This window comes from Adiantum capillus-veneris, chromosome 7 (assembly GCF_014529385.1).
Source record: "Adiantum capillus-veneris isolate H3 chromosome 7, ASM1452938v2, whole genome shotgun sequence".
In the NCBI taxonomy this organism is placed as follows: Eukaryota; Viridiplantae; Streptophyta; class Polypodiopsida; order Polypodiales; family Pteridaceae; genus Adiantum; species Adiantum capillus-veneris.
In genome coordinates, this window is record NC_140937.1 from 54,659,784 (window position 1) to 54,670,423 (window position 10,640).

The 10,640-nt window shown below is 39.3% G+C and overlaps 1 protein-coding gene across 2 annotated transcripts; it reads right to left on the reverse strand.

Annotated features, from left to right (window-relative positions):
- Window positions 1-1,619: 1,619 nt before the first annotated feature.
- Window positions 1,620-3,932, reverse strand: LOC147453874 (GDSL esterase/lipase ENOD8-like). 2 transcript variants are annotated; one of them, XM_086515940.1, is made up of 5 exons: window positions 3,416-3,932; window positions 3,045-3,254; window positions 2,507-2,607; window positions 2,104-2,371; window positions 1,620-2,018 (listed from the first exon to the last, which is right to left on the reverse strand). In XM_086515940.1, exons 1-5 carry the CDS (start codon window positions 3,705-3,707, stop codon window positions 1,753-1,755), a joined length of 1,137 nt encoding a protein of 378 aa, XP_086372066.1. In that variant the 5' UTR covers window positions 3,708-3,932; the 3' UTR covers window positions 1,620-1,752. The 2 variants fall into 2 exon arrangements, with proteins under 2 accessions (XP_086372066.1, XP_086372065.1); XM_086515939.1 differs by having other exon boundaries at window positions 2,507-2,670; window positions 3,416-3,929.
- Window positions 3,933-10,640: the final 6,708 nt, after the last annotated feature.

Consider the following 10,640-nt stretch of genomic DNA (forward strand, 5'->3'; position numbering starts at 1 on the left):
GTGGCACAAAACAACCCCTCATGTTTTGTATATAAAACTCATTTGTCAATTTGGCTTTAATTGTAAAGTATGAGTTATAATTTGAATTATTTTTTAACAATTTCCAAAAAACAATTGATATTTTATATGTTTTATGCAGGTCAACATAAAGACGCTCATTTGAAAATTGGGTGACCCAAATGAGCATCTTTATTTTTGAAAAGTCGTGTGGCAATAATAGCGCGATAATGACTGCGGTAATAGACGCGATAATAATTGCGTATATATTATAGCGGGTATTACTGGGGCTATCATCGCATGTATTGCGACAGTTCTCGCTACTGTTATCGTGCACGCAAAAAAAAAATAAAAAAATCTCTTCGTTTTTCTTTGGCTAAATCGTGGCAATACTGGTGGTTCTAAAGTTTTCCTCTTATAGTGTTCTCAATAGAATTTTTCATTAGCTTGTTTTGCTTCGTGAACGGAGCCCTTATGATTCAGTGTGAATCATATTAAGTGCAGCCTGCATGTTGGACAAAGTGATGAGAGAAATGCAAGTTTGATTTGTTTTTTTATTTCTTATTTTTAGGAGAGAGTTGAATTAAGAGAAACAAAGGTTCAAATTTCTGTCGAAAAGGGGGGAGGGAAATCCCCTCAAAGTAAGGAGACAATCCTGAAGGGTAACATACAGTAAGGGTGACAAAGGTTATCTACCTACAATAGACAAGATGGACTCCAAACAAATACTTCAATTGGAGCTTTCATAACATCTGGCCACTAAAAAGTACCACTACTGCCATCTAAAAATTTTTGTATGGTCTTCATGCTACAATCCGGAACTACTTTGATAAGCAGTTGAAGCCTTTTGGCAGTCCTAGTGATATCATAGGGTCTTGATATCTATTATTGAAGACCATTGCATTTTTGCACACCCATAAATACCATAGAAATATCCATCTAATACTATTCCAAGTTAGTATGTCCACATTAATACATTCCCCCATCAGAAGCTCTTTCTGAGTAAAGGGAAGTGGGTGAGCAACCCCTAAGATCTGGTGAAGTGAGGGTGAAGTAGGGCTAGAGAACTGTGATCTTTTGAACATTCAAAGAAAAGGTGGATGATCGACTGTACCTACCGGTTACATCTCAATATACAGATGCTTGAGTTGATACCAAGCTTGCTACCTATCATAAGGTATATCCTTGGTAAAGGATGAGCCACTGAAGAGTAATATGCTTGATAGCAATAGGGAAGGCCCAGACACATTGAAACCCTTACTTCACTGTTTGGCCCTCGTCTTAACCCCCACCTTGAGTTGAGCCTTGCTTTTAGAGTCTGACTGAAGGTTGGATAACTTGAGAATTCAGAGTAAATCTGCTCACAAGTCTTTGTCAATTTCTAAAACAAGCACCAATTCAAGTAGAATCAAAGGTTTGTCTACACTTCTGAATCCTGCAAGTCAATCGTGGGCCAGTCCATCATTTGGAGAAAAAAATATGAGTTGGGATGGGATTTGACCTCGCAACCTCCTTGTCGCGAGGATCAACGGTTCTGGTCATTGCCGAGATGCGACACCGATTTTCAACCATAGATCCCCCTCTAAAATTGAGGTGGTAATTAGTAACGAGGCACATGGATGGGGATGTTGAAGACGATTTTATACAGGCTTTTAATAGTTAGTCTATACATATACTTGTCCCACATCAATGCTAGGATGTACAAGCATGCACAAATACAGCATGTATCTATATAGGCTTTTCTTCTCATCTGTCTCACTGCAAACTTTGCTGCACTCTCGCCTTGAGACTGAATGAAGGGAACAAATGAGTGCCATTGAGAACCCCTTGCGCAATGTAATATGCAAAGGACTCCACAGGATGTATAAAGTCCCAGATGAGATACAGCTTGGGATTCTCGCACTTCGTCCACTTCACCAAAGTCCCATTGATGTATTGAGCATCCATGCCACACTTCACATTTGCGTCCACATTGTACGTACCACCCGCACCACAGCAAGCTCTGAAGGGATACACTATTCCTGCAAAATCCAACTTGCACCTCATCACTCTACAGTATTGCTTCCTCAGGATCAATGGCCTCAGGAAATGCACTTCAAGATTTACCATAGCTGGAAGGGTTGAGATATCCATCCATGAATATGCTGTAAACATCAAAGAGGACCCATTCCCCAGCTGGATAATTGTCTCGCAGCTCATCCAGCAGCTCGATTAGTCGCTTGTTGTGTGCTTGGACAATATCCGTCCATAGAGCGCTGCAATTGTTCGCATCCACCTCCTCATCATCATCCATAAAGCTCAACACTTCCGGAGAACAGCCCGTCGGGGTGGCATTCAAGATTATAAATGTCCTAGCTCCCAGTCCATACATTGCCTGCCAGCCAGCAGACCAACAGTACTCAAATGACTCAAGTAAGGTGCTTGTACTTTCCCCCAAGCTGCATCTTGTGAAATTACACAATACAAATGTATAGTTTAGATGCAAGTAGCTTGCCAGTTTAGCTATTACCTCAAAGGCTACCTTCATTGCTGCAATAGTTGTTGTAACTGTCGCATTGATATCAAGAGAATCACCAAACTGATCCAGAGCGTCCATATAATCATTATTCCCTGTTTCAAAAAAGTAGATCGCATCCGAGAACCGCTGCCTTAATCTCGCTTTCTCTTCAAGGCCTGGGCAAAAGGAGGCGAAAACAGACACAAGAAGTTTTGGACAAATTCTCACAACATTTCCCACATTGTGACTTACCTCAACATCATGAGCTTCTGTGAGGGAGGCACCGCATACCTAGCTAGGTACGATTGGGGGCAGGGGACCTCCGGCCCGGTGGAGGGGCCTATGGTCGCCTGCCTCAATCGTACCTAGCTAGGTATGCGATGCCTCTCGAGCAGAAGCTCATGATGTTTATATGCATTGTATGAAAAACACTGGGAAAAGACTCCGTTTTCCTACATGAGAAAATCTTGTGAGAAGGATTGAGAAAAGTAAATGCCATAATCGGTTGCACCAGCTTTCTGACCAATCCAATGAGGGCAAATTAACATACCAATATAGTGGCCGCTTGACATGACGGTATCCTGAAAGTCTCGGAACTGATCAACTTGAACAAGAAGGCAAAACAGACCTCCACTGTTGTTACCCACCGCTGTTGAATTGGCGGCCGTCGAGCCGCTGGAGGCAAAGTTTACCCCGTGAGTGAAGTCCGAGCCTATCGATCTGAGATACGCCGGGATGTGACCATATCCTAACCCTTCAGCTATAACAGAAGTCAGCAAGAAACTATGAGAATTAAGCTACACTGACAAATTTTGAAAATCATTAAATGCAAGACAAGAGTAGCAAAAGCAATGGTGCAGGATCCAGATATGAAAACAACAAAAAATGTGGCTAGTGCAACTAATAACCATGTGGACTCACTGATGAAATCCATGAAGGTGCGACCGTTGCTCCAGCGGCCAACAGGCTTGCCGAAGTAGTCAGAGCCATAGGGATCAAAGTCTGCATATGATCGGAGAGGCATAGCAGCAGCATTCTCTCCGGCATCGACCAGGGAAGCGCCGAAAATGAAGATTGAAGGGGACGATGTTGATAACCATGCTCCTGAAGCAAGCAGCTGGTGCATAGAGCTGGTGGCTGGAAACGGCAATGAGCCGAGGAAGGCCAAACAAATGAGGGGATGGATGGTGATCATGAGAGCTGGATGATCCATGTTGCTGTCTTGCTTGTGGATTAAGGGGATGCTTCAATATACTCCTGTTACGGATGATATAGCATACATTTGGACTGGATCAGTTAGCAGCAAAAGCTATGGAGAGATCAAGAAAGCAGCTCTCATATCTCCGCAGGCGCATTCATGCAGGCGGGGCGGTACTGTTGTGGCCGTTGGTAGACACTACCACTCATTCAGCAAGCCATAAGCTTCCCTCGTAGCTGAAAGTCTATCTGACGTTGTACAATTATTGAATGGAGGACAACGTCTACAATGACATTAAAATAATGCACATGGAAACTTTTGCCTTACACAATGTCCAAATTGACGGTGACATTCAAATAACTAGCTTTAAATATTGGCCGGCCAGTCTGTTTCGCTTTTTCTTTTTGGCCTGTCCAAAGGGCAAGGCTATAGCGTTGCCTTCTCTTTTTACTGACTAAAATAGGAAAAAGGTTGAGTTGTATTCTTAAGCATTTTTTGATAGGTCAAAATTATTGATTGGTTGAAATAAGATAGTGGACACTCATTGAAATGAATTGTGCAAATCTAATGATGGACATGTCTTTAGTTTTAAAATATAGTGGACACTCATTGAAATGAATCGTGCAAATCTAATGATGGACATGTCTTTAGTTTTAAAATATAAAATGAACTCTCGTATATGAAAAAATTTTGGGTTGAGCAATGTCTTTAGAAGCATGAAACGTTGATAGTTGACAACCTTACATGTTAAATGATAAAGCTTTAGAGGCTCCACAAATTCCAAGAGTCACCTTTCCATTTTGAAATTTGAAAAGTTCTTTTAGCCACCTTTTCATTTTGAGAATTTGGTTCACCCCTTGAAATTGAAACTTGAGGTAATAAACTAAAGTTGTCATTTTTGTTAGTTAAAATTTTATGGAAGGAATTTATCATTTAGAGCTTTAACTTTTAAAGATTTTTTATTTTTATTTTTAGAGATTTAAAAGCTAAGTTTAAAACTTAAAGATGTAGAATTTTTAGACTAAAGTCTCCAATGATCCAATGAGGACATAGAGTTTTTTTTTTATTAGAAGGTAAAACTTTGAATTAAAGAAAGTGAAAATGTTATATGGATCCACAAGTAGGGGGAGGGTCACCCCGAGACACTAGAGTTTTAGGACTTGGAACTTTAAAGCTTTTAAAGTGGGATTTACAACTTAGGGATCTACAGTTTTAAATTTATAAAAAGAGCTTTAAAACTCAAAAATGTAGAATTTTTAAAGTGGGGTGTAGAGCATAGGGATCTAAAGCTTAGGGTGTAGAACTTAAAGGTGCTTCTTTAATTCAATTCTCTGGGTTTATGTTTTTTTTAAAAAGCTTAGAGATGTAGTGATTTTAAAGTGGGATCTAGCTTCAAATCAATGCCTAAAATTAACGCCTATTTTTTTTGTCAAGGGCTATTTTGCCTATCAAAACAATCTCAAAATTGCTTGTCATTTTTTGTATTTATATTTTTAAGTTAACGTTTATATATGGCAAATTATATAAGTTGATTGCATTACATAAAGCATATGAAAGGGGGTTTGAAAAAATTGCATGTCAAAAAAAAAAATTATCATGCCTGGCAGGCCTGGTGATTTTATCATTTGTTTTGTCTACTTTGGAGGCAAAGAGCGCATGTCAAAATGTATCAAGGAGTCTAGGACTGATACTTTGACAACCAATGTCGTTCTTCTTTAGACTAGCGTTGCCGTTGCTATTGCCGTTTGTCGATCTATTTCTTCTTTTTTTTGCCTCTAGAGGTCTTAGTATCCATATGGATGAAGGTCATTCAATTTTTATTGTTTGACATGTGTCCACAAAATAGCCTTAAAAGTTTTGAAGAAAATTGAAGAGAAAGCAATTTTGTCCTTTCAAATGATCTTTCCCAAGAGCTTCATTTAGTTTGTTTAGGAGGGGGTGCAACAAATGATTTGAAGTTTAAACATGAAATTATTCTTTTTTGTGTACCACAAACCATTTTAAAGTTAAGAAGTAAACTAAATTCCACAGAAGCTGGCACATTGCATATAGGCAAGGCCATCCCTCTATCGGCCTCTAAAGGCCTTAGTATCCATATCGATGAAGGTCGTCCAATTCTTGGTGTTTGACAAGTGTCCTTAAAATTCTTGAAAGCCTTGAAGATCATTGAAGAGAACTAGTATGTGACCCGCACATTGCTGCAACTAAAAAAACATGGCCTCTAGTCATAAAATACCATCTTTGAGGTGAAAAATATCAATGCTTTCGTTGTAGATATAACGCACATATTGTTTCACTATATTTAAGTGCCATATTGGCATCTTAAAACTTGATAGCAATGGAAGAAAACATAGATCTTTGAGTTGCTTATCTTTACAAGTGTTTTATGCATCATGTTGAATTGAAGGACGTGTTGCAAAATTGATGGTGTGACTTGTAAGAATGTACTCTCTCTCTCTCTCTCTCTCTCTCTCTCTCTCTCTCCATCCATCAATCAAACCCCAAATTACGAAAGCATGTATGAGAGAGGAGCATGCATGCGACCAGTTACATGCTTCAACCTATTCCCTTACTTGCAATTTGTACCATAGCAACCATTTGTAGTTCCCACTCCTACCAATGTATTGAGGGTGTACATAGACCAAGTGTTGAGGCATTATTGAAAAATAATCATGGTCCCTTTCAAATTTGAGAGTTTGAGCAACCTTTCGTACTTGAGTTCCTCACATTAATCTTGGACCACTCCCTACGTAACTTTTTGCTCCGCCACTCTATGGATTGTGAGTTGCCATCCTAGTCTTCAAGTATCATTGATTGTATGTATGTGTGTGTGTAAGCGCTTGAGCTCAAGAATCTTCTTCTTCTTCTTCTTCTTCTCTCTCTCTCTCTCTCTCTCTCTCTCTCTCTCTCTCTCTCTCTCTCTCTCTCCGGGGCTTTCTCAATGTAGTTCAGTTAATTTGATGATGTAAAAAGTGCTTCACATTTTGTTCAAGGGGATTTGTTGTGCTTTGATTTAGACACTGGCAAACTACCAACTTGCAATCAATCTCTAAACAACACGTAAATGGTGAGTGAGGCTTGAAATCAACTGGCTGTATGAGTGTCTACTAATTAAAAAAATTCTTTGGTCAACCTTGTAGAGAGTAGCTAATAATCCATGGATTTGGATCTATAGCGAAGTTTGCGAGTTGGTGGTGGGTGTAATATCTCAGCTGGCTGGTTGTGTTGAGCCTTGCCCTGTAGCATTTTGTCTACGGCCACCAAAGAAGCCCCCACCCCATGCTCATAAACATGTCACCCTCTCTCTATACTTTTAACCTCCTGAAAGCCCTTCATGGCTATAGATAATCCTCTTCCTTTGAACTACCCTCTCGGCTAAAGCTATAGGCAATGTCTGGAAGCCACGGTTGAACCCACACTAATTTTTGGGCTTGGAATATGCATGCATGAAGTAGCTAGAGGTGGGATTCCAAGTTGACATATGGATGCATCGAGCTCCTAAGGAATGTTTAGTGAAAATTCCCAATTCTTAACACATGGATGTTGCGAGCGCTCAATATTTTTTTTGCCTCTTTATAAAAAGTTCCTCCTCTCTCTCTCTCTCTCTCTCTCTCTCTCTCTCTCTCTCTCTCTCTCTCTCTCTAGTAAAAGTACTTTTGTTCAAGACTCATCTTCTAGATCTCCTAGGCCAATTGCATTGGTACTTTAATTCAAGGTAGATCGAGTGTCAGAAGGTCTCTTGGCCCCCCTTGGGATTGCTCGAATGAAGCTAAAAGCTCTCTCTCTCTCTCTCTCTCTCTCTCTCTCACACACACACACACACACACACACACACACACACACACACCATTGTCCAAGCATGGCTACACCTTGGGTAGTGGTTGTATAGGTGATGGTTTTAGTGTATAAAGGACCTTAGTTCAAGAGTCTTGTAAATCTCTCTCTCTCTCTCTCTCTCTCTCTCTCTCTCTCTCTCTCTCTCATTTCAAGTTTCCAAATTCCAACTCATCCCATAGATATTGAGGCCTCTTTTGAGTGTTTATTTGCTATGAAAATTTATTCTAAAAACTTCTCTTCTAATGAGTGAGTGTGTGTGTGTGTGCTTTTTTTTTTTTTTTGTGTGTGTGTGTGTTGGGGGGGGGGGGGGGGGAGAGATAGAGAGATTGTATATGAATAAGAAGAGGAAAGTCCTGAGTTGTAGATTAATTATTTGAGCTCCCACTTGAGTAGACCGTCTGAGCTCAAGCCCCATTACCTAGAACTTACAGGTCTCTTGAGATTGTTCCTACAACATTGAAAAATTATATTCTTAGTTTCCATATCTTCTTCTCTACATATGATATGTTTAGAGACATGATTGAGCACATGAACACCAGAATTAGAGAAACTACTAAGAGATGTCATGCAATCAAGGTCTTATTAAAATCATGAATGAATGCAAATGATCTACTAACAACATTCACATGATGAAGATAGCACTTGCTGGTGGGATTAGAAGCTGGATAAAAACTAATGGATGAATTAACATTGATTGGACTAAACATAGGATTTATGATTCCACCCTCTTTTGCACCAACTCTACTAAAGAAAAATAGTGTGCGCATGTTCTCACAAAAAGGTCAAGCATGATGGTGTTGTAAACTGGACATTCTCTCTCTCTCTCTCTCTCTCTCTCTCTCTCAAAAAACAACACGCTTTACATTTTTAACTTAAGTTTTGACCCTATGAAACAACTTTGCCTTGCAATGTACAATATGTTACTGCATTTTTGGCAAAATAAGCTAACACAACTTATTTACAACAAAGGACTGAATGAGCCCTTCTAGTGATGTGCACAAAAACAACTTAAGAACTTGGCATAGGTTTAAAAAATGTATGTCATCTCCATAGCCCTTGAAATACAATTGACATGGATGTAGTGCACACATGGAACACTCGGTTTTCATTTGTTGACACCACGAACCATCTCACATTGACTGTATTTTTGTGCACGTGAAGCCAATTGGTGGGGAATATCTAGAGTGCAAGTCTTGGTGACGACATTGGTGCAACCTGCAACAAGAAGAAGCAAAATGCTGCACATCAAGTGTTGGCACCCTAAACCAGCTTGGAACCTTTTTTTTTCTCTTCTCGTCTAGTAAATGTCACTATGTTCATGTGAACATGATGAAGGAGGGAGCCTCCATGATGATAAGATCGTTAGTTCACCTAATGCCATGCATGCAAGGGCGTGGCATATCTAGCTAGTCGAATGCCTTGTTGTACAGTGCCATGTGTGCAATATAGGAGCCTATAGAAAAGGAATTGTTGCCACCCAAAGAATTTGGTTTCTACATAGCTAGAGTTTTCACCCTTTTTTCATATGGTTAGCTTTTTGACCACTTCAATGTTCATAATATTCTCTAGCATATGCATCTTCCAAAGCTCCTAGAGTAGTTGCTTGCACATGCACCCTGGCATGCAGTATAGTGGGTACATGCTTCAACCATTTATAAGTCAAGGAAGGTACCAATCCAAATATCCAGGTAATGCCAAAGCGATTAGCTTATGCTTGTTAATCCACTTGAGGATGGAGGTGGTGATGGAAGCTCGGGTGTCCTTTGTGAGGCTGTAGTCTGCCATGGCCATCTTCAGGTGCAAATGGAAGAAAGGGGGAGAGTGTGAGGTGTGGTGGTAGGTGAGCAAGGCCTAGATAGTAGAAGACCTACAGTCTCCTCCTCGTCTTCTCTCTCTCTCTCTCTCTCTCTCTATATATATATATATATATGGCTAGCACTCTCCAGTGATCAATGAATAGGCCAACCACTTCTCCCCACACACAGCCACACACTGGGTAGAGTTCCCTAATTGCTCAAGCCATCAAAGTGATCTCAAATAGTGTTGGAAAAATGTAGCTATGTGTGTAGCGACCAACTTGAGTAACTTTTGCATATCGTGGCTACATGTGGAAGTAGAAACTTGAGCTTGATGCCAATGCATGGTATGTTCAATCCACTTCCCCAATTCGTGCAATCCACTTCCCAATATGCGCTTCTATTTTGAATCATCTGCTTTTCCAACATGGTACTCCATTCGGAATCATCTGCTTCCTTGCAAGCCAATATGTTTGTGCCATTTTTGTCAATATTAGCTAAACCTACAGTCTCCTCCTCCTCCTCTCTCTCTATATATATATATATATATACATATATATATACATGTATATATATATATGTATATATATATATATATAGAGAGAGAGAGGAGGAGGAGGAGGAGGAGACTGTATATATATACACATATATATATATATATGTATGTATATATATATATATAGAGAGAGAGAGAGAGAGGAGGAGGAGGAGACTGTATATATATATGTATATATTATATATCTGTATATATGTATATTATATATATATATATATATATATATGTGTGTGTGTGTGTGTGTGTGTGTGTGTGTGTAGCTGTTTAAATCTTAACTAATAAGACATAATTGAATTTTTACATTCAAAAGACAGCTAGCCAAGGAATAATGAACTGATATGTACAAAAATAACTTAGTATTAGAATTATTTAGGTACAATGATTGTAGGAAAGAGATCCTCTTTCAGTAAGACTAGTAGTAAAAGAACTTCCCAGTTCTTCAGTGAGTATTTCATTACAGAAAGGTTTCTTGCCAAAGAAAAGAAAGCCATCCAAGATAAGATAGAGTCCTTACCTACATCCATCCAAACAAGACAACAATTCCGTTAGCCTTGGATGTGTTTTATAGGTATCAATGGACCCTATCAATTGTTATCCATGTCCATCTTACAGATTTTATTTACTTTAGACAAGCTAGGTTATTTATTAGAACTTGTATGATAGCAGTCTTTTACTTATTACATCAAAAAATGAGTGTTACCTTCTACCTTTTATACTGAGCTATGAAGCCCACCAAGAATCCATATATCAATTTCGTGA

Bases quoted from the DNA above. Each gene is read 5' to 3' on its own strand.
- LOC147453874 (XM_086515939.1), bottom strand. From the start codon at position 3,707: ATGGATCATCCAGCTCTCATGATCACCATCCATCCCCTCATTTGTTTG. The intron at 2,372-2,506 runs GTAATAGCTAAA...GCTGGCTGGCAG, and splicing joins CAATGAAGGTAGCCTTTGAG to GCAATGTATGGACTGGGAGC. The intron at 2,019-2,103 runs GTAAATCTTGAA...TGGATTTTGCAG, and splicing joins TCTCAACCCTTCCAGCTATG to GAATAGTGTATCCCTTCAGA.